The following is a 27,480-nucleotide window of genomic DNA, read 5'->3' as shown; positions in this document are numbered from 1 at the left end:
TTGTGTCATTCATTAATAAATTAAACATCGTAAAGTTGGCAAAGCGCTGTAGTGTGTGTGTGTGTGTGTGTGTGTGTGTGTGTGTGTGTGTATGTGTGTGTGTGTGTGTATGTGTGTGTATAAGACCAGTAACACTTTGGACCATGCTGTTATATGCTCAGTGGACATTATCCGATCTGTCCTTACTCATGTATTATACAAGTGTGTCTTTACTTATGATATTTTCATATTCTAATGTTATTTATTGCAGTGTTGACTTACTAACAGACACACTGCCTGATTTATATTTGTACTGTTTTTCTGGAATTGTTGGTAGATTAAATTCTTTAAAAAAAAAAAAAAAAAATCTTGCTCCAGTCACGACACACAAACCTGCCAATTAACCAATAGGAATTGACATAGACAATATATAGACACTGATATGTATGCTGAGTGATTATTCATTGTTAATAATAATATATAATAATAACAACATGAAATAATGAAATAATGCCAACGTCATTTTTGCTCGCCTTTAAAAAAGCGAGTGAAAGAGAGAGACAGAGAGAGAGAGACATCCCTGTCTTACCGCATATTCACACTCGTCATACCTGTCTGTTTTAATGTCTCTTAATCATTTCCCTTTTTCCTTAATTTCCTCTCTCACATCTTCACTCACTTTTCCTCTGTGTCATTTCTTAGTCCGTCTAAACATTATAAAATAATCATTAAAACCTTTCAGTGGAATGTGATTAAATTATCGCTGTAGTGGTCTAGCGCAGTTTTTTGCCTCATTCTTTTAAGAAATGAAAAGCTGAAAATCTCATTGTTCGTCCGAGTTAGGAGTGTTATATCTTATGCCACATTCCTTTTTTTAAAAAAAGCATGGCTCTGACTGTAGTTCTGCCTGTAACATAAATTACAGATTTATATTAATGCGCTAGTTCTAATACATTATCGTTTCTATAGTAACGACTCATTCACAGGGACTTGTATGGTAGACGCAGTTTACGTGTTCCAGTCTACAGCTGCTATAACGTAAGCGATAACTTGTCTCACACATGTTCATTAACATTAAATATAACTATAAACAGTTAAAAGGCATGATGTAGTGTCCATTTATGAATAAAAAAGTTGGAAAATCGCTGTGTAATAACACACCGTGACTGCTGTTACACGAAAATAATCTGCATCAGTCTGTGGATTATTTTTGTATAACAGCAGAGTCTGAAGTGTGTTATTCCTTACACAAAATATACTGCAATCATGCTACAGTATGTTAATGCATTTGGTCTAACACTGGTTTCCCAGAGGTAGGGGGCGGGGCATTCCAATTTACATATTCATATAATGGATTTCACGATGAGGGTAAAAGTGTTGTTCTTTTTTTTTTTTTTTTAATTTATAAATTTTCTGTTTAAATGAGAATGTTAAGTTTAACAAATAAAATGGCAGCTCTGATGAGTGTGTGTGTGTGTGTGTTCTATGGGGATTTGTTTTACCTCGCTGAGATTTTGGCCCACTCTGAATTGCGCCGCACACACACACACACATACACACACTTTTCCTCAGTAAGCCCTTATCTGTCTTTGCCTTCTATCGTCTCTCACAAATGACAGGCGTTTGAGCAGCCGTCACCCCGACGCCCTCGCTCCCTCTCACCCTCTCTGAGCAAATGCACTCTCAGTATGATGCCAATTTTTATTTTTTTTTTTTACCCACCTGCCCTCTGCCACATCGCCAAACTTCACACTTCCAGTTTCACTACATCTGCACCCTTCACTTGTTAATGTAGATTAACTGCGAAGATTAATGCAGGGCTACAACTGCACATGTCTGAAGAATTTCTGCAGCGGGCAGCGTTCCAATTTCATACTCCAGTGCCATGTGCCCTGCTCCAGCATTTGTCTCCTTCACTTGCTGAAACGGATTAGGCTAGAGAACTAATACGTGCTTGTATCTGGCTATAAATAGGGAAGCCTGTTTTTTCTTTCTTACTTTATTTATTTAAGTGAACGGTCCATTCTCTGTGAATATCTCAATGTGTAATTGGAGCCAGTTAAGGGTATAATGTTGACAATAATCACGCTGATAACAACCAGGCTTTTGCACCCAGGACACACACACTTCATTTACACAATCTGCAAAATAATTGGAGTTCCCCAGCGAGCTATTGGACTACTACACTGTGCATCTGAAGCCCAGTCCCTGAGCCTGACTTCTGCAAACTCATTCACACACATTGTGCTCAGTGTGTGTGTGTGTGTGTGCTCAGTGTGTGTGTGGAGCACTAGTGAGGCCATATAGCATGTAACAGTAGCCCAATAATGGATTTTTTATTCGAATTTAAACGATAACTTGCACTTCAAGTTACCTTCCTCACTACATCTTCTCTTCAAGTTGTTTGTTTCACACATACTTGTGCACATTTCTTAGCTTTTTTAAAATAATGCATAAAATCATTTCCAGAGATAAATGTTAGACTTATTAAATGTTATTATATATATATATGTATCATTTGAATGGAATTTATGCTTTAACTGAGTATGATTGAATTTTAATGCAACTTTAAGGGGAAAAAGTAGATTGAATGAAATCATTCATTACTTATCTCTAACTCCTCCCCCTCCCCTGCTCTCTCTCAGGTCCTTTACGCGTGGTGGTCCCCACCGAGTCGGTCTCGTCCTACATGGGTGACACAGCATTGCTGCGCTGCGAGGTGACAGGCGAGCCCATGCCTGTAGTTCGCTGGCAAAAGAACCGCGACGAGTTGCCCCTGACCTTTGACCCCGACAGCAGGGTGGTGGTGCTGCCCTCCGGCTCACTGCAGGTCAGCAAGGTGCAGCCACCTGACGCTGCCACCTACCGCTGCCTGGCGGAGAACCCGGGGAGCGCTCGCACAGGCACGGACGCTGATCTGAGGGTATTACCAGGTGAGTACAGACCTAGTTTTTTCCCCCCACAACCGTCAGGTTAAGAAGCGTCATGCGGCACAATCCAGAAGTCGCTTGCAATAGCATTGTTCTGCCAGAGAGGAATCCCCAGATTCCTAAACAGTACATACTGCAACTGTAATGGGATCTAATTTTGATTTCTACCAGATGTGCATTATTTTTTTCTCAAAGAAGACAGGGTGTCTCTTTAAGCTCGAAAAATGTGACTTTTTTCCATTGATGACATTTCCCATTGCTGCCCTTTGTGCATGTTTGCACAAGCCGAATCCAAAAGCATTTCATCAATCTCCAGCTGTGTAAAGATCACATTTCACATCTGACACTCAGCTGAAGCGCATTTTATCTGTTCGACCACAAAGCAGACATCAGCCTTCACCACTGTGCATGATAAGAGTCTCTCCCCTGTGCTTTCTGACAGTTCCTTAACTTGGGATTCCTCAGCTCTGCGATATTTGATATTTTCTTCATCTGATTCAGCTCACTGTGTATTTATTAGGCTCAATCCCAATCAGGAAAAATGTGGCAGGGATTTAGGGGCTTGAGTCCAGAATCTTGGGTTTACAAACTGATTAATGAGCCTCATCTCAGTATGGAGTTCACTTTTCTTGCTGTGTGTAGGGGTGTGTAGGGGTGTGTAGGAGTGTGTAGGAGTGTGTAGGAGTGTGTGGTCCCCTGGTTCTGTGTAACACTCTGACAGCTGGTGTGGATTCCCTTGATTCTCCATGGCGTGCCCAAGAATACATTAAGCTGCTCTCCTCACTGCCACAAACGCACACACACACACACGCGTGCACACACACACATGCGCAAAGCCCTGAACAGCGATGCATCATCGCTGCTGGGTCTGAGGGGTTTGGATTTACAGAAATCCTGTAGCGCCATTTAATTCTCACTCAGTATCATGCATTCACACACACACACACACACACACACACACACACACATGCACACACACTCATCCTCATCTGCATTTGCTTTTTATAGAATGTAAACTTTTATGGAGTTTTGTGGGCGTCACTAAGTGCAAATGAGCTGTGTCAAGAACACGCTTCACACTTTACAGGTGATCAACATACGCACACGGGTAGTAAAAAAAACTGCGTATCTAAAAACTTTGTTAACCGGCAGAAATTTGTAGTTCGGTTTGGCTTACACAAACATTTACACTCAACGTTACTAAAATATTGTTCAGATGAGGTCCACTGAGTTTGTATATTGTTAGCAATATATAAAATTTCATTTTTGTGGAAATTTAAAGCCAATAAAAAATTTTAAATATTTTTTAAAAATATTACACGCATGCGTACATCACCAAGTCAAAACGAAACAATTTGAAGGCAAAACAGGACACATGGAAGGGAAAAAAATGTTTGCGTGTTAACTCTTCACTCCGTCTAGCAGCTCTATTTAACTCTACTAAACTGTAATGATAATAGCTCCATGCAGGTGTGTTTCTCTTGGTCACATCACATCTCGCTCTGATGTGATGTGACCTCTATAAATACCCACCTCCACACACACACACACACACACACACACACACAAAATATAGATGGCATCTAATGATAGACACAGAGAGAGAGAGAGAGAGAGAGAGAGAGAGAGAGATGTGCTATAAAACACATCCAAGAAGGTGATGTTAGAGGACTTACTGTGTGTGTGTGTGTGTGGGGGGCTGGATAATTCTCTGATTGATCAGCAGTCATGACTCTACATGCATCAAGACAGAGCTGAGAAATACAATCAGAGGGAGAATGTAAATCACAGGTGTTAGAGTAAAATCACTCGCTCTGGGCTCAAAGGCTGTAAAATGAGTGATGGAGAGAGAATTAGAGTGAAGAACGGTGAAGGAGCGAGGAGTAATTAGAGTGAGGGAAAGAGAGAAGGGTGAATTTCCACCCTGAAGGTAGAAATGACCGGCCTGAATGCTGGCTGAACACAGAAAAGACAAAAAGTCTCATTTTCCATCTCATTAGGATTAAATGTCATAAACTTGTCACTTTAGAAAGATATTTTATTTCTTATATAGCTTTATCCATGTCTGAATTTTCTACACTGAGTTGTCCTGAATGCATCAGAAGTACTCTCCCACAAGTCATTTTTTTTTTTACATTTCTCACCTCTCTCTTATCCCGTTTCTCTGACTTTCTTTTGTTCTTATAGTTTCTAAACACACTTTCAACTAACAGCAAATCCCAAAGTGTTTTAATCATCTTACACAACAGTAATTTGGCAACAGATATATAGTTTTATTAAGTAAAGAATGGAATGGCATGTTTACAGTTACATTTAATGCTGTGGACTCTCCATGAAACAATTTATCACTTACGTTATAGCAGCTATAAACTGTCATTCCCTTGCATGCCTTTACTTTTTCTCTCTCTCTCCTGACAAAAAACACACAACTTATCATGTTACAGAGAAAGCGCAAAGCTTAAACTTCCTCGTCTCTGATTTCCCCATGTCAGAAAACTTACAGTTACAGCAGTTACAAAGCCCTGACACTGGAGACTCCTTCCATAAACATTAAACAAACGTCTCCTGACAGAAAACTTTACCATATCAACAATTACACGTTTTTTTTAATGGCGTATCCACCGTACAAGTCTCTATTTATTAACTGTTACCATAGAAACGATATTGTATTACAAAGAGTGCATTAATATAAACCTTTGCAGCTGCGCTACTGTCAGAGGTCCTGTTGTAGAGAATTCATCAACACCTTCTGACCAATCAGATTTGAGAATTCAACAGTGCTGTTGTATAATAAATAATTACGGTGCTCGCATTGCATATGGAAGCCTAATTAACTATTACAGTTGTATACAGGTTTATAGGACTACAAAGTGATAATACACTGTTTTGTGTAAAGAAATATGTACAGTACAAGGACTGACAGTATTAATATACAGGTAAAATTACAATTTGAATGGTTAATCATAATCATCAATGACTAATTTCAGGCTCAGTTACACAAATATACTCGCTCTCTGCATCATCGGAGCTTAATTAGGACCATTTCTTTCCTGTCATGGTAATCAAGAACCAAGCCTCAGCACTTTTAATGAGAATCCTCTGACTACGTAGACGATTCATGCAGATTCGTATATTACACACACACGCCTCAAAGGCACACGGACAGAAGTTAGCTTCTGCTAACCCTGTTTTTGTAAACAGCTTTCTTTTTTTTATTGCTTTTCGCCTGCTCAGGCATACTCAGCTCCTCACGTATTTTGTTCTGGTGATGTTATTGTTTGTGCCATCAAGTGATTTTTCCCAAAAAAGTAATGCCCAATATTGTAGGGTTGAAATCAATAGGAGGTTTTTGCTAAACTCTTGGCAGGATGGTGCACACTATCTGCAGTGTTTTAGTTCCTGTCTTGTGTTTGTTCTGTGCAGAGCCTGGAGTAGTGAGGAATCTGGTCTTCCTCCAGAGACCCATGAAGGTCACGGCTCTACAGGGCAGAGATGCTGTGCTGGAATGTTCCGCCTCTGGCTACCCAACCCCCTCCTTCTACTGGATGAGAGGCAGCGAGATGATCCAAATCAGGTGAATTCTGCTGGAAAATAGTGTGTGTGTGTGTGTGTGTGTGTGTGGTGATATAACCAAGACAGGACTCGTTATCTCATACAAGGAGTGAGCACTCATAATGTAACAGATTATAGAGCATCCTGAGCCAAAGATGTGCTACCACCACCAAGTGTCTTATTCTGAACTAAGGACAGTGGTGTGTTTGTGTGTTATGCAGCGCACAGGTTTGCATCACCAGTGGTTTCTGATTTGGGGAAAAATTAAAATATGAAAGAACTCTTTTTGATAGTGTATCTACAAATAAAAACTAGCAGGTAGAACGGGGTGGAATCCAAATACACTAAATATCTTCTTTATTTTGTTCAAACAACAGCTTGAGTCATTCTCATATGATATAAACAACGAGCAGTAATAATGTAACAGAACTTATAGAGCATCCTGAGGCAAAGAAGTGCTACCACCACCAAGTGTCTTATTTTTTGATTCGAGGTTGCATCTGGCAACAAGGCAACAATTCAAAATCACAGTCAAGAAAATATTTTCAAGCAATCCTGGGATAGAATAGATACAACGCTAATGTCTTATATTCATCATCTTCATTTGTCCTAAGGGGATGCAAACTTTTGCACTCATCAGTATCATGACTGCTTATCTTTTGTGTACATTTTTCTCAATTGTTAATAAACTGGTACAAAAAAATAACAAGCTCAACCACGTTTTCAGTCCCAATTTTGAGTTTTACCAGAACCTTGTTTGCCTTTTTCTTTTTCTCAGATCGAGGAAGTACTCGTTGCTCGGCGGCAGCAACCTGCTAATCAGCAGCATCACGGATGACGACTCGGGCGCGTACAGCTGCGTAGCGTATAACAAAAACGAGAACATCACTTCTTCATGTGAGCTCTCTGTGCTAGGTGAGTCGCCCCTTTCCCTCTCGGCTACAAGTTCCAATGTCGTTCAAGAGTCACATCATTTATAAAAAAAAAAATTATACAAACAGGTTTTCTCTGAGCCTCTCGGAGCCTAGTGATATAGCAAGCTAACGAGAGCCGCTAGGGACACCTAAAGCAGAGCACACCATAATCTCTTGCTAAAGAACCGCAGAAATACTGCTGTAACGTCACACTGCTTTCTGCATGCTCAGGCTCAGGCAGATCTGAGATCAGCGCTCTCTGGAGAAGGGAATCCTGCAGGCTGTAAATATGGACTTGTTAACGTTTCTCCAGAGGATACAGTTTTCTCACTGCAGGCCTTTAAAAGCAGAATCCTCTGATAAAATATTCACTGCAGGTTGTTTCGCATCAGCGATATTGACGCCGGCAGCAGAAGCCAAAAGTAGCGTGTTTTTCTTAGCGGCTCTCATTAGCATAACACACTGCATCGCCTTCCACTGCTGCTTTTGTCTTCATTTTTACTGTTTTTTTTTTTTTAATAACAATAGCTGATGACCTCGCATGACTCTTGAGAAGGTGCTTGTTTATAGACGTGTATAGACGTGTCTGATTTAGCTTTAGACTATAATTTAAGTTAAAACTAAAGTGTGTGCATGTGTGTGTGTGTGACTTTTTTTTCTTTTGGTCAGGCTTTTTATATAAATAGGGCTCTTGAGTTAAATGTGGAAAAAGTGTTTTGCTTAAAGTAACCCATTTACTGACCCGTAAAAATATGGAAATATCTTAACATTTATGAATATTCTGTTGTCCAATTAACACAGTCTCAAGACTCTAAAATTTAAATTTCTTTTAAATTTCTTGTCTGTAGACATTCCCTTATTCTCCACACTCATTATGTTTTTTCTTTTTTTCATGATACAGTTAGTGAACATATTGAAAGTCTGGAAAGTTTTAAAAAATGTATGAAAAAAGTATTGAAAGGGTCTGAAAATAGTCCTCTATTTGGCAGTAGATCTCCAAATAAAAAATATTTCCAGTAAGATATATTAAATAAATATGTGGGTGCATCTTGGATCAAGGCAACAATAAAAAACATAAATCAGAGTCAAAACAGAAAAAAAATATATTTTTTGAGAAGTAATACAGCCAAAGTTTATTCAAGCAATTTGACAAAAGATAAATCACTATTTATTCCCTATTAATATCACTATTCATAATTTTACAATTTTATCATAACTTGTAATAGTAAAGAACCATCTGCGAAAAATTACATTCTTGATTTTGTCTGAAGGGGGCGTAAACTTTTGCACTCAAGTGTATCACGAGTGTATCTTTGGCAAGGGGTTTTGCTTACTTTTTTGCTGCTATAACGTAAGTAATAAAAAGGAAGTAACTAGTTTCTGGAATTTTCCACAACATTAAAAATAAAGGTTTTTTTTATTAGTTTTATTTATTATTAGTTTTAATTTTTTTATTAGGTTTTTAAACCAGTGTTTCATAGTACTGGTCCTGAAGCAAAACCACCCCACATGTTTTGGTGTCTTTCTGCCTCTAAGTCAGGCTTGGTAAATAGCTGATGAGTTTGGGAAAAGAAAAATGACTAAAATGTGAAGGTGGTGATGCTCAGATTTATAATCAAAGATCAAAACTCATAACATTTGTCCTTAAAAAAAAAAAAAAAAATGCGAGACACTTTTTGTGTTGGCGTGAAGTAGGCGATGTTCTTGTTTAGAGCTGTGAGAGGATTGCCACTGCCACTGCAAAGCTTCTGAAAGGTCAGCATGAGCAACATCGTAAATATAGAAAGACGAGCTGTACATGATGTCCTGCTCATGCTGCCGTGATGTCTTCCAGCTCCGGCTCTGTGACGCATCTCCTTCAATACTTCTCCAAATTTTTTCTAAAATTGACCTTTTAACAATTTGAAGAATGTTCAAGGCAATCAGTAGGACTTGGCAGTTTGGGTCAATAGGTACTCTCGGCTTTCATTTCAGCCTGAGTAATAACACACGGATGAGAGAGATAATGGAGTTCCAGCAGGTTTTAGAGGAGGAGGTTTAGGTCGGAGGTTCAGTTATCTTTTGGCTGTAATCCATGTCATGTGGTATAAAGCAGAGAGTGTTTAGAGTGGAGTGTTGTGAGAGTTTGCACCTTTAAACCTGGGCTTAGATACCTGGATGAGTATAAACAATAAGCGCTGTTTATTAGCTTGTACAGATCCAGTGGTAATTAACCATTACAATCTTATTAGTTCCTTTTTGTAGATTTTTGTTTTTCTGGCTGAAGCTCTTTATTCTGATTAATCCCATTACACCCACACAGCAGGATGGCGAGGATATGTCAGTGGACCCGGCTTTCTGTCAACAAACATTCAAATCTTATTAAATGGAGCTTAATGCACAGTGTTTCTGTACAGAGTGCCGTCTTTAGTCCACAACAGGGATGGAAAAAGTACTAAGGAAGTACTTCAGTGAAAATATAGATAATTATTATTTTTTAAAAGTGGAAGTATCCAGGCAAAAGTGTACTCAAGTGAAAGTAAACAAGTTGCTACTTTCAAATGCAGTGAAGTATTAAAAAGTAAAACGTAGATGTTTTTAATAGAAATTAAGTTAATGTCATGTTTTCATGTGGAAAGAAAGAAAGAAAGAAAGAAGAGGAAAAATAATGTGGAAGGAAGAGAAAAAAAGGTAAAGTATTTGGAGGAAGAAGAAAAAGAAAGAAAGAAATAGAAGAATAGAAGGAAGGCAGGAAGGAAAAGAAAAAATATTTGGAAAAGAAGGAAGGGTAGGAAGAAAGTAGTGTGTTTGGGGGAAGAGAAAGAAAGAAGGAAGGAAAGAAGGAAAGAAAGAAAACAATGTATTTGAAGGGGAGGAATGAATGTATTTGGAGGAATAAAGAAAGAAATAAGGAAAGAATGAATGTAAGAAGGCAATAATGGAAGTAAGACAATGTATTTGAAGGAAGAATGAAAGAAAGAATGTATGTGGAGGTAGATAGATTGGATGGATGGATGGATGGATAGAAATCCTGTTTTTCACCAAAGCAGCAGATGGACAATAAAATGCAAATAAACAGACTAGGGGTCAGTTAAATAACAAGGAATAAATGAATTAAAAATGGCTTTGGTGATCTTTTATGATTGGCATTTTAGCACAGTTTCTGTACAAAACAGTGTTATATGATGTGTACAATGCAGAATCTGTACACTGTAGAATCTGTACAGTTATAATAACCACCCATGAAGAAATGTGTGGATGGGTCACAAATATATAACTCCACCCCTCAGCTACGGCTGTGTCGGAAGTCTGCGCCGTCTGGACTCTTCAGCGGGGGTCAGTCTGTGTAACGCAAATCAGAAATCACAAAGAAGCTCGAGTTCAAAAACCGTCTCTGTATAAACTTTTCCACAGCTGAGAATGTTGTTGTCCCGATTAGCAAGCGTGTCGCGCTACATGAGCTGCGTGCTGTCTGAGTTTCAGCTTTGTTCTACGTTCCTAGCTCTGAGACGAATGAATATAAAACACAATATCCAGGACTAAAGGTGAAAAATGATGCAATCGAAGGAAACTCAAACCGAATATGTTAGGTGGAAAATTCAGCATTCGAGGCTACGTCTCTTAGCGCTTACATGCTGCTTCTGAAATATGAGGACAATGATGAATCATAGCCTAAAATAACCTATGCTAATACTTTACTCTAGCGTGTAGCGGTGATGCTAGTGATTTATAACTCGTAACGGCGGCGTCCTCTCGGCTCGGCCTTACGCCGCTATGTCACGCTGTACTTAATTGTCATCATATGAGATGAGTACTGCGGGGGAAAAATGGTTCGGGTGAAGAAAGGCGCCGAGTCGTGTTCGCAGAGTTGTAAACATGGCCGAATGGAGCGTATCGATCACGTCGCTGGCCACCTGTGTGGAGTAGAGCGCTGAGAATCACCAGTTCTTTACAGAGAGCGCGAGAGCGTTAATGTGCAACATCGCTAAACAAAGCTGCTACAGAGTTAGCGAGAGTTAGCAAGAGACTGTTACTAGCACAGTTCAGATCAATAGTGATGGCTCTTGGCCTCTCTCTCTCTCTCTCTCTCTCTCTGTTCTCATAAACCATTTCTCCTGCTATTTTCTTGTCCTTTATTCATTTCTTTCTCGTCTCACCTCCTCTGTCAGATAAACGCCTCAGCGTGCTATTTTTTTATTAAACCCAACAGCTTTGTTTACAGTCTTCTGCAATATCTCAGGACCGGGTCATGAATTTTCAATGAGAAAGTGAGAAAGCGAGAAAGTGAGAATGCTCTCCAGCCCTGATGTGACCTCGGTGACCTCGACCATGCTGCACACACTCTCACCTGTGCGTGTCTCTCTATTCTGAAACGATGGAGAGAGACGCTGAAAGACGTTCATAAGAAGGCACACGATGGCTAAAGGAGACGTGTAGTGCTGCGCCGAGTTTCCAGTCCGAATGTGTTAATTCATTTCCCGTAACAGAAGTTCTATTTTGTGAAAGAAATGCACAAGCATTGAATGTAACTATAAATAGTTATAAAGCCTAAAGTTAATTTAAAAAAAAAATGTAATCATTGGCAGGTGAGTGTGAGAGAAGTGCAGTAACACTGTGGGGACGTTGTGCTGTTATTGGAAAATAATCATCTTCGGGAACAGCTCAGCTCATCCTCTTTTATTGGTCACTTATTAAAGCCAGTGCTGTGGCTTTCTTTCTTTTCTCAAAGTGTGAGAGCGCATTAATTAGAGTGTGCAGTGTTCATACAGTGAGCATGTAATGAGTCATCATCCCTACACACTCTCTCTCTCTCACACACACACACACACACACACACACTCCTTCACAGTCTTATTTGTTCCTATTAGAGCCTCTGAAAAAGTATCATGTGACCTGTCCGCTTTGGGAAGCGTGGAGCTTAAAAAAGAGAAATAGTAATGTATTTGGAGAAAGAAAGAAAAAGAAAAAGTTTTAAAACGTGGAGGGAGGGAGGGAGGGAGGGAAATTATTTAGAAAAAAATTTAAAAATTAAAGAAAGAGAAAAAGAAGGAAATTATTTTTTACAGAAAGAAATTAAAAAAGAAAGAAAGAAAAAGAAAAAAATGTGGCAGGAAAAGAAAGAAAGGAAGGAAGGAAGGAAGGAAGGAAGAAATATTATTTGGCTGTAAAAAATAAAGAATGAAAGAAATTATTTGGAGTCAAAAATGAATAATAAACATTTTAAAAATTGTTTAAAAATTAAATATAAGGAATAAAACACTTCAGGGAGCACTGTAACTGGAAAATTATCAACCTCCATGTTACATCAGTGAGCACGTGTTTTATTCCTTAATTCATTCTCAGTTTATACACACAGGACATGCAGGAACATTAAGCAGGACCTGTACAGTAACCCACCAACTGAGCACTAAGCAAAAAGAAAAAAAAAATCAGTTGAATAGCTTTTGCTATTAATTTACTTTTTCCTGAGCTTCTTCAGGCCTGAAAGTGGTATAAATACATTTCTCCGGTCTCTTTGTTGGCCGTGAGAGCTGCTCGCTCCAATGCTCTTGATGCCTTTTGAAAAACATTTATGTTATCACGTCAGTAAAGCCGCTGATACTCCACAGCGCTCGTTTCTCAGACAGACTGAAAAGCCTCTGGCCTCGAGCCTATTTGCAAACATCGCAACGCTGCAACACAGTGAACGAGGATCCGGGACATCATGAAGGAGAGTTATAATGCATGAAGAAGCAGAGAAGAAGGAACGTAATTTAGCTGCTGCTGCTGATAAGAGTGTAGAGATACAGACAGTCATGATCTGACTTTGGGGAAAAAACTATTTAAAGAGCACAACTATGTGCTCTGAAGTACAAGGTCAGATTTTTAAGAGATTTTTGTTGGAGGACTTAACAGAAGTGCAAATGCAACACAACTTACACTGTCTTTCACTTTGAGTTTTATACTACACACTGTGATGAGGCTGGGCGATATGACAAAAATATCATATCGCAATATTTCAAGACATTTCTACAATACACAATATGTACCAAAAAACCTCCGTTAGAACATTATTGCTGCATTTTAAAAATAAAACTTGATTTGATGATACTTTTATTTAATGTGTACAAAAATAAATTAATCCTGAAAAAGAAAGGTAAAAAAATTCCAAATCTACAAAATGTTTTTAACATTTTACAATTTTAAAGATTCAGACAGTAGAAAAACTTAATGAAGTCTGCTACTATAGTTATTGTTATTAAAAAAAAAGTATAAAATTTATAAAAAGATATCACAGTATCTCAAGAGTGTATCAACATAATGTATCACAGTATTGATATCATCGTATTACCCTACCCAATACTATTCCTCAGGGTAGTATTCATTAGAATAGGCAGTATGCGAAAATGATTATTTGCTAGGTGATGCTAGTCAGTCATGTGACCACCTGTCACTTAGTTTGTTTTTAGATGATAACTGAGGATGATAAGCTTTTAGTTGCTGTGATTGGTCAGAAGCTGTTGATTCATTTCTATAACAGCAGCTCTGACAGTACTTCCAGCTGCAAGGCACATTACAGATTTATATTAATGTGCTTGTTCTAATACGTTATCGTTTCTATAGAAACAGCTCACACAGGGTCTGGTATGGTGGATGCTCCACATAATTAAAGTAATTTAAAAGTAAACAGATTATTTTACGTTTTAGGAAAAAAACATAAATGTTGCTGTGGTGCCATAAAGATAGAAGATAAGCTTATGTAATGTCGATTTTTCCAAGTTCTGATCTAGAAGTGTTAAAAAAAAAAAAAAAAAGGGGGTTTCGAGAGCAAGGTCATATTTGGATGCCTAGTGTCAGAATTTAATTAACATATTAATAAGCTCTGCATGAATTAACTCTGTTCAATAAACAGAGAAATGATGTATAATGACTTTATCTTTGCTCATAAAAAATGATCTCTGAATATGGTTTAATGGTGTTAATAAAATTGGGCTGAAGTCAGTAGAATTTTGTACCAAATCGTAACTTATGAAGCCTTTTCACGTCACAAAAGCGCCATATCAAGTACAGTCAAGTAGAATATCATGCAAAGGGAATTCTGTTTACCATGGACTGTGCTCCGCCATGTTATTGGTTTGTTAATGTCAGAGTCTCTCTTTACTGTGTCAGAGGTCAGGTTTTTCTGAGTTCCGAGTACAATGGATTCCAACATAAGCCCTTCCCACAGTTTACGCCTTAGAGGAGCACGAAACCAGTCTTGACTACACACCTGAGACAACTAACCAAGAGACATGTCAAAACAAACTACGAAAGTCAACAGGGCCAAGCAGATCATATGCAAAAAAACTATATGGCCAAAGTATGTGGACACCTGAATACTGAACATCCCATTCCAAAACCAATATTGAGTTGTTCCCTCTTTGTTGCTGTAATAACCTCCACACTTTTGGAAGGCTTTCCACTGGATTTTGGAGCGTGGCTCTGGGGATTTGCCCCTTCCGCCACAAGAGTGCAAGAGGTTGGGCACTGATGCAAGGCAAGAAGGCCTGATACACAGCTGTCATTCCAGTTCATCCCAAAGGTGTTCAGTGGGGTTGAGGTCAGATCTCTGTGCAGGCTGCACGAGTTCTTCCACCTCAACCTTGGCAAACCATGTCTTCAACAGGATACTGACAATACTGCAGAAATACAAGGACAAAAAGTGCAGGGTTTGTAACTAGAGTCCCTTAGGAAGTCCTTTGCATACAGTCCATGATTGGTGCACCAAATGAGCATCCAATCTCAATGATCAGGATGTCTGACTCAGATAGTTTTGAAACATTTTAGTCCAAATTTGCATCTGTCCTAATGTGGGATTCTCATTTAGTAAGTCAATCATTTTGAGAAAGGGCCCAGTCTTAATCTGCATTTGTGCTAACAGGGGAGTCTCATTTAGTACATCAACCACATACTTTTGAGAAAGGGCTCCACCCCTTCTGATATATGCAGCTGATATCCTTCTGATATCCATAGTCCACACTTTATTTGTGGGGCTTTTTGAGTTTCCCAATGTGAGCACTAAAAATGTGCACTAGACACATAGCTAGCTCCTTAATGGACTTGACATTATGCCTCTGCTAAGACACCGAGTCTAATTGTCCACATAGCATGTTTATTAAGCAGTTCGCGTGTATTAGTGCTAGCCTGTGATAATGAATGTTTGTTATTTGCGATAATAATGACTCCAGTGATGCTCATGAGGTCCTTTTAGTGGCTTAATTAATTGACCAAAGAAAATGTCAAAGGCTTCCCTCTCTCACCACCTTCATCTCTTCCCCCCCCACTTTGCTTCAGTTTGATGCATGAGTTTGGGGCATCGCATAAAGTTGCTATCGATCAGCGGCGCTTTGCATTTTCTTACCAAGAATAACAACTCATCTGGTGTTTGGATTGTTCTCAATGCGGCTGCTCTCATTAGCCTCCCGATGGCAGTTGTCTGAAAGCGTCTTAGCCTGACACAAAGAAACAGCATGGGGGGGAAATGATGATTAATTTCCAATCAAATGAGGTAAAAAAAAAAAAAAAAGCATGCAATGGAAACACTCAAGTTTTAGCAAAGCTGTTTACTAGGGGTGTAACACTATTCCACTACCTGTATCTGTTCAGTGCTCCAAATATCTATATCGATATCTGTATTCGAAGTGGGTGTGGCCTAAACAGGAAGGGTTAGGGTTTTTTGTCTTTAATGAGATATGAACCTTACCAGTATACCCAGGGAAACACTGGGGAAAAAAACAGAGGTTGAAAATCAGTACTGTCAGCATGGTGTGTGATTTATTTATTTATTTATTTATTGTTCCCCCATTTTCTTCCCAATTTGTTCACCTGCCAATTCCCCCCCTATCATACGATATCTATCAACCAGGGAGGGTGAAGGCTAACACGTGCTTCCTCTGATACACGCGAAGCCATCCAATCACATCTTTTCAAACTGCTGCACAGGGCACCATAACATACTCGGAGGAAAAGCACTATCTGCCCTCTTCTGCATACGTGAGCTCACAGATGCCCATGATTGGCTAGTGTCACTATGATTGAAAAGGGGAGAGAGAGTATGCCATCCCTCCCACACAGGGGGCACGGCCGGGTTTGCGCTCTTGATGCTCACTCATTGATGGCTGCAGCATCATCTGGATTCGAACTCGTGATCTCCTGTTGCACCACTCAGGAGCCACAGGACTGTATTTTTGATCATGCGTTGCAGTTATTGTGAACGGACAAACAAAAATAATGTTTTCTAACGAACTGAGTTGGTTGTATTTCCCAAAATGTAAACATGGTAGTAGCCTAATTGAAACCACCGTGACCCTGACCAGGCAGTTACTAAGGATGACTGAATGTCATGTTAATGAATGTTAGCTTTGTTTGTCCCATGAGGTTCATGTCTGATCACTCACTTATGTCCGCATGAAAGTAAAAACCTTCCACTCATGCGACTCTTTTGTTACGTCCCAACTCACACCTCTAGTCTCAACCAGATGCCCTGTGAAGTACCATTCTGCTAAACAAATAGTGTGCCTTTCATTCTTATCTGTATTTCTATCCATTTAGAGCATTTTATCTGTACATTTTGAATAATATATTCATATTCGGTTACATCCCTACTTCTGACAGATAACACTTTGAAAAACTGAGGCCCATTAGACCTTATCTGGGGTCTGTTTGGTTTGTTTGACATTTCTGAGATTTTGTCATTCCGAACCTGCAACTGTTTGATATCTTCTCAAGACCTCACTCGCTGCTTGTTGTGACAAAGATTTGACATGTAGTCAAAGCAAACGGACGAATGATGGAGCACTGCTGTCTTCTTGCTTGTTTGTGTCACATTTTAGATTGCCAGAGCAAAGGCGTATAAAAATTCAGTGATTCGAATCGATTTGATTGGTGCTGTCAACAGCAGGTACACTGTTAGAAAAACAGATACCATACAAGTACATTTTTGTTCTCAAAGATGCAACCAATAAAAATGTACCATCAAATATACAGCAGCGGTTCTTAAAGTACACTTAGTACCTCAGTGGCACAAAAGATGTGCCCTTGTGGGAACTACTCCAGGGACAAGAGTTTGTAACTTCTGAGAATGTCACCAGTTTGTGGACTCCTTTCAGTTCCTCGTGCTACATAAAGAGGAACTTTGTCCTGCACGTTTAGATAATTCAGTTCATCAAGTAGAAAGGTTTTTTTATTGGCTCTTTTATGATGTCTTTGTGTGGCATGAGGAAATGAGACAGGACCTGAAAGCTTGAGTGTCCTGCCAGAAGAACGACAGTTGCACAATAACCTGGACAATAAAATGTCACAATTAACTAAGCTTTACTTTATTCAGAAATTCATTCAAGCTAATCTATTGAGCTTCAACTGACCAGAGACGCTGATTGTTGGACGTGTCTTACTTTACTGGGGCTATAAAAGATGTTGTCATTGGTCTATTTTTGTTTGGTTTTGCTTGGCCTTGATTTGGCCTCTAAATATAATGGTTCATATTAAGCTTGAAGTGTTGTATGTGACATCAGTAGTAATCTTCCCTAAGTCTCTGAGATGATGTATTGAACCTTTCACTCTGAGTGCAATCTAAAAATGTAGACGCCCCACTAACATTGGCAAAGACATTTTTTTAATACAATAGCTGAAACTTCATGATGCTGGTCAGCTTGTACTTCTAGTATGGATTTTTTATGCAAAAAAGGTGCAGATACAACCTTAAATCCTTTAAAGGTACATTATATTCACATTTCAAGGTAAAAGATGCATACTAAGGAAACTAAAAGCTGTACCCTTGATAGTACCACCCCAGTGATAATTCATGGGTACAGTTTAGTACTGGTTTAAAGGGGGGGAAAAAGGTCACAATATCGCAAAAACAAACATATTGTTCAGATAGAAATGTGAAATCCAGCATTACAGAACCAGAGTCTATATCACTTGTTATTCTGATGATGTTTGCCCCCCAAAACCAGAATAATTAGCCTGCACAATCCTTAATCCACTGTGGAATAATGGCTGCGTGGATGTTTGTTGTCCCCTTGAGTTATTAATAATGCATCATTGTCTGAGAATACAAATTGAGATCTGAATCGGTGATAAAAAGCCGTGTGTATGCGATATGCATGCTGTATTTACACAGCCCTCATGCTCTTCTGATGGGGTCTGACACCCCATTCCAAGGGGGGTTTGTATCCTCACACACACACGCACACACGTCACAGCAGGAGTCACGGGGCTGAAAATGTCACCAGCGGTGCGACAGGCTGTCACTGATGCCCCTCGAGACCCCCTCAGCAGGGGAACGGTATTAACACACACTCTGGTGCGCAGCAGATGTTTATTCAAACGCATGACGTGCCGATTTCCATGTGAATAGGGAGAAGGAGAGAGTCATTAAGATCAGCTTATATAAAACGAGCCGCTCTGTCCTGCTCCGGCTTTTTGTCATGCTAATCGCGGTTTTGGACGACACAACTGCAGTCACCTGGGCTGGGTTTTGTCTGCGCTTTGTTTTGTTTGCAATATCCGTCTTCAGCTTCTCTCTTTTTATCCGATGTCATCTTGCTATCTGTCTTGTGTTTGTTTTATGTTTTGTGAATAACGTTAGAGGTTATTTCTCAATACCGAGAATGAAAAGAACAAGTTATCCCATGAATAAAGAACTAAGGACAAGAACAGAGAGCACTCCATTAATCCTGTAGCGCTACCAACTGTCTTAAGTACTAACAGCGTCATGAGATACACGTAGCTAAGTAACCTCAGTGATCAAAGTGCAGGGCTAAAAGCTAACAGTAATTTTTTTGCTAGCTAAAGTTACCACAGGAGTTTATTGCTAGCACTTTAGAGTTCCATATTAGGAACTGCTTTTACCAAATGAACAAATATTCAGCAAATGTATTACCTGGTTCTGCATTACCGTTTTCATAATAAGATTTTAATTTAGGGGGAAAATACATTAAAATCAAAGAGGTAAAAATCTGAGTAGACTGCCGTTACTATGATGTTGTGATTTTTAATGACTTAATTTTAATGAATTCACTTTTGAGTTTCTTTGTCAATTTTCTTTACCAACCGATTCTGATTTTTTTTTTTTTTTATAGGATAAATCATGTATTTAAGCTGTCTGTTGGTCTCACAAAAAAGCAAAATGACTACTGATATTTTAAAATTTTTTAAATTTTTTTTAGATTTTTTTGTTTATTAATGGTACATGTGCATTTTAACTTTCTGCATAGATTTGCAAAATTTCACCTGAAGTAAGAAAAGAATAAATACATCGTTTCTCTATGTACACAGTGTGAAAATAATCTATAGCTAATAGAAAATATATATAAAAATCCAGCTTTCTAATTTGTTGGTGGGAAAAAAATAAATAATAATAATAATAATAATAATAATAATAATAATAAAAAACTAAAAATACCTAAGAAAAATAATTTTTAATTCAAGGACATAAAAAAGGTAAAATGAAAGCAATGACTCGACTGAGTGGTTGAAATAATGCATGAATTCCTACTAAAAAATGCTTGATATAAATGGTTAAGCAGACAATTAAAGAGTTAACCATTTATTTCTTCGGTTTTGGAATCAAACTTTGGTAATGGAGGTGGCGCTTGCTTTGAAAAAACTCATAGTAATCAGTGTTAAAGTTTTTTCTCTATCAGATGGAAGTAAGTGGTCAGATTGTGGGGGGCGGAGCCTCTGAGTGTAAGACCACAGCTGGACCAGCGCTCATTATACACTTCCTGTTATCTGCTCCATCTATGTTTTTAGTATCATTGTTGCAGTATTTCAATACATACACCTAACAAATGGACTCAATTATTTAAAATCTCAAGGCTAGCACTTGCTGTAGCGCATTTGATCCCTCTGTAATTGGTGGTTTAGTGTCTCACCCTGGGTGGAAGAGGAGGGGATTGCAGTTTAATGGAAATCGTTAGGGCTTAATTAGCACAATACGCTACTGATAAAGCAGCAGCACGGCTAATGACATATCGATGCTGATGTGTAGTACAAACACACCGCCTTCACGCTGACAGTTTAAGAATACAAGGAGAAAAAAACTGTTTTTTTTTTTAATGCAGCATCATGTTTCATTCTCTGTGCGTTCTGTGAGATGGAAGAAAAGATGAGACAAATCACACACAGCTCCTTTGTAATTTAATCTGGAAAAGTTTGCATTGTTCTGGAGATTGTTGGCTTCGAGTCCACACACCCACACACACTAGATTTGTATTTCGCCAGTGTTTTCGGAGCTCAGCGCCAGTCACACTCTCTGGATAATCGATCCTTCAGCACTCACTAAAGTCTGTGGGAGGCCTGAATGAAGAAAAGGGGTAAATGCTTCCTCCTTTCATCTGGTTTGATGTGAGCTTAGGAACATTGCGGAGAGCTCGGAGAGAAAGTAGGGAGTGTGAACTCCAGCTGCGAGGGTGTGTGTGTGTGTGCGTGTACAGAGCTTTGTATGAGCATGGTTAATAGAGTGTTTATTTAAATGATGTGAGTAGAGCAAATTGAGTGTCTTTGCTGTCTGACAGGTCAAATCTCTCATTTGTCTCTCTTTTTATCCATCTCTGTATTACTCCATCATCTTTATTTATAGACACGTCAAGAATGATGGACAGTACTAGTACTAACTAGTACTCACAGTTGAGTGCAAAAGTATGTATACCCTTAGGACAAAATGAAGTATGCAACCCCTTAAAGTCATATAACATAGTAACTATTTAGTAATAAAGTCATAATTACTATGAACAAAGACAACAGTTACTGTGAAAGAGGTATGTAGTTGCAAGAATGAAAAATTTAAATCTAGATCCATTTTTTTGCCTGGATTATTATCTTGGGGGTGAAAAGTTTTGCACTGAAGTAAGACATGAATAAAGACAGAATAGATATTGTTGTTCAGTGTGTCTAGACTATCTATAAATGGGTCCGGGTGGGGATAGATAATACTGAAGAGCATGTGTGGAAAAGGTTGAGGTTGAGTTTGTATACTCAGGACTAAATAAATAATTGTAACCCCATAAAGTCTCAGGTTATAATTCAGTCAGTTCTCTTAAGGCATATTATAGAATAACTACTTAGTAATTACTTTGTAATTAATATAAACAAAAATAAGACATGAAAAATGAAAGGTATGTGGTAGCAAGAATAACAAATTTAAATTTTGATCAGTTTTTGTTGCCTTCTGTTTTGGATTATGATCTTGTTATCTTGGGGGGAGAAAAGTCTTGCAATGAACTGAGACAAGAATAAGGACAGAAAAGAGATGATTGTTCAGTGTAGAGAGAGATATAGCACTAAAAATATAGTACTAAAGAGTATGTGGAAATGTTGAGTGCAAAAGTTTATATACCCTAAGGACTAAATAAATAAATGTAACCCCTTAAAGTAAGTAAGTGACTGAATTATAACCTGAGACTTAGTAATTACTTAGTAATTACATTGTAATTACTACAAATGTAACAAAAATGAAAGGTATTTAGTTGCAAAAATGAGAAATTTAAATCATGATCAGTTTTTGTTGCTGTCTGTTTTGGATTATCTTGTTAATCATGAGACATGAATAAAGACAATAGACATTGTTTATATAGATGATCTATAGATGGATACACACATACAGAGAGAGAGAGAGAGAGAAATAAAGAGTATGTGTGACAAAGTTGAGTGCAAATGTTTTTATACCCTTAGAATAAAATAAAAAAACTACCCCCTTAAAGACTCGTTTTTGTGGCATATTATTTAGTAATTACTTTGTAATTATTATCAAAAAGGTAATTTTGCTCTTTTCACCCTGATGCATCTTATTTTTCTGTCGACTGTGAGACATTGAGAAACTCGACTGTATAAAGAGAGAATAAAGCTATCTAGGGAAATGTAATATAGAAAGAGAGATGTTGATGTGCAGTATGTCCATCTCTCTCTCTCTCTCTCTCTCTCAGTTGCTGTCTTACTCTCTCTCTCCAGCAGTGGGGTTTTTTCCTCTCCTTCTGGTCTCTTCTCTTACTGTTGTGACAGATGTGTCTGTGTGGCCATCCGTCAGCACGAGCCTGAGGGAGTCCAGCAGATCCACATGGGGGGGATGGAGGGATGGGAGTGAAGGGGTGATGGGGAGATGTGATAAGAGCAATAGTGCTTACCTGAGTCCCCTGTCTGTCACCTCATGATAGAGGTGAGACAGGGAGATGTGGGAGACTGTCAGATACTTCCATGAGTGACCGGTTTATACCAGTTTAGAGTGAAAACCAGAGGCTATTCTGTGACCTGCAATACGTGACCTCTCTCTCTCTCTTTCTCTCTTTCCGGTGTTTAAACGTGTAAAGTGCACAGACGTTGTTTACCGACCACTGTTTACCGGCACGTCCTGGACATCATCACTTCTCACTGTGCTACTGAATCTATAAGAACGGTTTCACACCATCATGGTGACAACCCGCACACATCTCACTTCAATTACGCATCAATCGAGTCGATTTTGGACACTTGACAACAGTGTGTGGTCATCATTTTAAAAAGGAAGCGCATTTGTAGAGGAAAAGCTAGATAGAACAAGATCAATAACTAATTTTCCTGGTGAAATGGGACTCTCCATATCTCCGCACGGATCTGTAGACCTTTCCCAGTGCAGCATTTGTTTTTATTATGCCAGTTCCTTATTGAGGAATGCATTATTCCGAGATGAAAAGAAATGATGTCGGAGGATTTAAAGACTTTATGCTCTTCACAGTCGCGAGCAGTTCCATCAAGGAAGCGGCACATCTCCTTCAGGGGAAGTTATGAGCGGATTATATTTCCAATATTCTGCCGGATTTCCCAGATGATGGATGCATGGCTATACACTGTAACCTGCCCTGCTCAAATTTAGCCCAAACACATCGAGCATGACTACTTAAATCCAATCACACACTAATCTCCAGGTTTCCATCATGTTTTGAGACTCAGAAAGGATCATCCTCGTCTCAAATTCATCCCACATATCTTTCATTTTGGCTGTGGCGGGATCTGAGACAGCTGTTGCCTTCAGTTAAGGGTGAAACTTGTAGCGGAGACTTGGTAATCCGTTCAAGTACTTATAAGAACACAGAGTGACAAGGGCACTATTACATTCTTCTGGACAAGGGCACTATGTTCACCTTTACTTATTCGGCTGCTGGGTTTATCCAGAGAGACTTAGGTGTGAGGCAAAGTAAAAAAAAACAAAATACACTCTATCTGGCATCCTAAAGGGTTCTTCAGTTTTTCTCGCTGGTGGAACTATGCATAGAACTTTTTTTCCTGAAAATATTCCAGGTACAATCCTGTTGAGCTTGGAAGCTAACAAAAGCATTTGAATGTTAAATTTGTAAAATTTGAATTTATACGTCTCAATAAATAAAATTCCTTGTTTTCTGTCATGTGTTTACTAAATGAAAATTTTTATGTATATTTTTTCCTTTGTTTTTAACGTGCTAGGGGTTGTGGCGTGAAGATGGCAGACGACTGTGACACTATGATGTCTGCTTTTTCCTGGGAATCATGGATGATTCACCTTTGAACTGATTTACACAAAATCTGTATTTTTGAGTAAGATTTCTGGGATTTGTGTGTAGGGTTCTGAAATATTGAAAATCTAAAATCTGATATTTTAAATTTGAAATCTTGCTCCTAGCAACCTAGTTCTCTCAGATATCCGAGCCACCATTTTTTTTTTTTTCTGGTATTGGCCTGATACCGTTTACCGGATTGGATTTATCTCTAATAAAAATGTACATTTATTAAATACACCACAGAAAAAATGATTTTTATTTAATGTGACATGTATCTAAATCAGATATACAAAATTCAGTACTTTTGTCAGCTTCTAAACTCCACAGGACCTTCTAAGCTGAGCAGTTGGCAACTCAGGAATTGGTGAAAGTATATAAACGAATGTTAAAGCACAAGGAGGAAGAAGACCTGAAAAGGAAAAGGGAAATAGGTTGCATGTAGTACGTGAGACCATTAGATAAATCGAATGATGGCAGAGAGATTAGCATGCTAGTAAAATCTATGCGATACTTGGAATGAATCGGGTTGGCCACGCCTCTTTTGTATCGACCAATCACAGGCTTGGTCTTGTAGTGTTTTCAGCCAACCAGCTGCCATGTGCAAAGCCTCAGCCTTTGTTTCTTTGCAATTACACCAGCCGACCATCGTCTCTGCATAAAGTCTGCTGAGGTCTTTACAGTACAATTACTTTGCAATTCCATGTTTTATACTTAATGGAGCACTTCATAAAATATAAGTACTTAAGTACTTCATAAAGCATTCATACAGCAAATACAGTATATGCACAACTCATCATTCATAAATAACTGCAGTTAAACCTTCATAACAATCCATTTGAATGAATGATGTTATATTTTTCATTAAAATCTATGAAGCATACATGGCCACCACTTTACCGCCAGGCATATCCGTGGGCGTTCATCAAGAACTATCGGAGAACACTCAGGACCATGTGAGAAGATAAATATGCCAGTGCTGTTTTGGCTGATATGTGTGTTAGAAGATGGCAGGTTTTGCTCCGAGCTGTATACATTACCATACACAACGTAATCGATGCCAATTGGATGCTGTCCTGAAACCTCCATGCTTTCTGCATTTATTCACCGCCGTGTTTTTTCTTCTCGGCGCGCTTTTTAGCTGAACGTTATTGGCATATTTCAGTAAACTCAAATGCAACAGCAGTTTCCTTCCGTTTCTAAAATGTCGTTTTATTTGTATTTTTCTCCAGTGTTGCCCCAGTTCTTGAACTACCCATCCAACACGTACGCATACGAGAGCTCGGACATCGAGATGGAGTGTGCGGTGACGGGTAACCCTCAGCCCACCGTGCGCTGGATGAAGAACGGAGAAGCAGTCATCCCCAGTGACTACTTCCAGATCGTGGTGAGTACTATATGATGAGACAGATATTGTTAACGTAAAACCTTTTTGTGAAAAATCTAATTTGCATACATTTCCTCTATTAGCCATGAAATGTTTAAAGCAGAAATTGTACAAAATTATAATGCCAGTTTGAGCTGCATATTTAATTTCCTCTAATACAGACATGGTTTCTTCCAACTTCTAATCTACAATCCCATGGCTGTGATTAATCTTTTTTTTTCTCTATTTGAATTTCAGGATGGTGGGAACCTGCAGATTTTGGGCCTGGTGCGTTCAGATGAAGGATTCTACCAGTGTGTGGCAGAGAACGAAGCAGGCAATGCCCTGGCAATGGCCCAACTTATACTCCTGGAACTCGGTGAGAGACTGCGGTTATTCTGTTGTGTTGTTTTAGATGTTGCCCAAGAGCGCTGATCTAGGACCAGTTTATAATCCCATTCTCCAGTTCTCCAGTTTGGCTTTATTAATAGATCAAAAACTGTTGCCAGATCAGCAGCTAGTGGCAGCTGTTAGCAGCACGCTGATTAGTTGTTGTTACTGTCACTCTGCAGTGTGTCATTATCACCAGTATCCATCTGCTCACACACACGCACACACACACACACACACACACCAGATACTCGTGGCCTGCAGGAAGGTCAGGGAGCAGTCAGTGAAACAGGGTGGTATGCAGATGTTTAGTGGTTTTTAAGCAGATGTAGGCAGCAGTTTGATGTGTGTAAATGTGGGCGCCTATGTTTGTGTATATTAGTGGGAAAAGAATTTCAGCTGTGCAGATGAAGTGAATTCATTACTAGTGGCGATGTTTGTCTCCTCTTCTGAGATGATACATCATAATTTATATTCAATCATACGATGTTTAAAGAATACATTTAAAGCAGTCATTTGTTTACATTTCTTTACTGAGACTAATAGAGACCACACCTCCTAACCTGTGACTGACTACCAGAGGCCAAACCTCCTAACCTGTGACTGACTACCAGAGGCCACGCCTCCTTCACTGATAGGCACAATAGTTGTAGATGAAGGAAGTGAGTGAAAGACATTAAAACAGCACATATTTAATATATAATTTTAGTACTATCAGAAACATCCCTGCAATGTGTGTGTGTCTGTGTCTGTGCGTATCTATGAGAGTGTGTTCATATGTCTGTCTCCATATATATCAAAACACACTCACAGGAGATTACACACTCCCTGTGTGATCTTGTTTGTTGATTCAGTTTCTTCAACCTCATGCGGCGCTCTGATGCGTCTCTCCACCACATGCCCTTCCCAAAGCTTAGCGTCTGTGCTTTCATGCCCCTCTCCAGTGTTTGATCAGCTCCCCATGGTCAAATTGCTAAAGGAAGGATCAGTCACTAACTGTCAGCTCCTCTGCTTCCAACAACGTCCTTTCTACTAGCATCCACCCTGAGACCTCAGGGATGAAACAGACACTAAAAGACAAGAAAACTAGAAAAACTTCCTTTCCCATTTCCACACTTTGTAGTATATCTGTCTGCTCAAGGCGTTTAAGACTGTTGTATTAGCCGCTAACACGTAGCAGCTGACAAATTAGCTTAGGAATCCTAAATGCTGTTTCAGGCCGAGTCCTCGGTTAGAAAATATTTTCAGAAAATCGATAAAGCTAAATAAAACTCAACAAGATGTTATTGAGAATGAGGCTTTGTACGACTGAAGCGTTGGGACATTATTGATTTTGATGCTGTTTGTTATCTAGCTGAGACGAGTAGGAAAACTTATCGTAATGCAGATCTTAATTCTGCGGGTATGTATCGATATTTTCTGCCCAGTTTGGGCCTGTGTGTGTGTGTGTGTGGTTGAGAGACACTGGTGTTGGATTGGAGTTTAATGTTAGATTACAATCAGACACGAGAAGTAGTAAAACTCTGAGCGTGGTTAACATAGCCCCGTGTGCGCGTGTGTGTGTGTGTGTGTGTGTGTGTGTTTGTGTCTGTGTCTGAGAGAGAGAGTGAGTGGTTGTGTGCAAGGAAATATGTGTATATATCATGATAGTTTAAGTGTGAAGTGTGTGGGAGGTTATATGATTGACGATTCAGTAGCATAGGATCAATCAAGCAGACATAACACACTTGTGCGAGTGTGTTACATTGGATGTGTGTCTAAAAAAAAAAGAAAACGGCAGACTTTAAGATCTTATTTTTGACATTCGGCTACTGTCAGTCACATTTCCTTTGCCAGATGAC

At 39.0% G+C, this 27,480-nt stretch overlaps 1 protein-coding gene across 3 annotated transcripts in view; it reads left to right on the top strand.

Annotated features, from left to right (window-relative positions):
• The window catches only part of dcc (DCC netrin 1 receptor), a 218,970-nt gene that overhangs the window by 96,805 nt on the left and 94,685 nt on the right, over nt 1-27,480 (top strand). For all 3 annotated transcript variants that reach the window (XM_026921883.3, XM_026921884.3, XM_026921886.3), the window contains exons 3-7: nt 2,625-2,912; nt 6,333-6,483; nt 7,240-7,376; nt 25,116-25,270; nt 25,508-25,628. In XM_026921883.3, coding sequence (XP_026777684.3) covers nt 2,625-2,912; nt 6,333-6,483; nt 7,240-7,376; nt 25,116-25,270; nt 25,508-25,628 — 852 coding nt within the window. The remainder of the gene's footprint in view (nt 1-2,624; nt 2,913-6,332; nt 6,484-7,239; nt 7,377-25,115; nt 25,271-25,507; nt 25,629-27,480) is intronic.

The sequence above is a fragment of the Pangasianodon hypophthalmus genome, chromosome 27 (genome assembly GCF_027358585.1).
Source record: "Pangasianodon hypophthalmus isolate fPanHyp1 chromosome 27, fPanHyp1.pri, whole genome shotgun sequence".
Taxonomy (NCBI): domain Eukaryota; kingdom Metazoa; phylum Chordata; class Actinopteri; order Siluriformes; family Pangasiidae; genus Pangasianodon; species Pangasianodon hypophthalmus.
The sequence above is the reverse complement of the archived record's forward strand: the minus strand, read 5'-3'. Positions and strand labels throughout refer to the sequence as shown.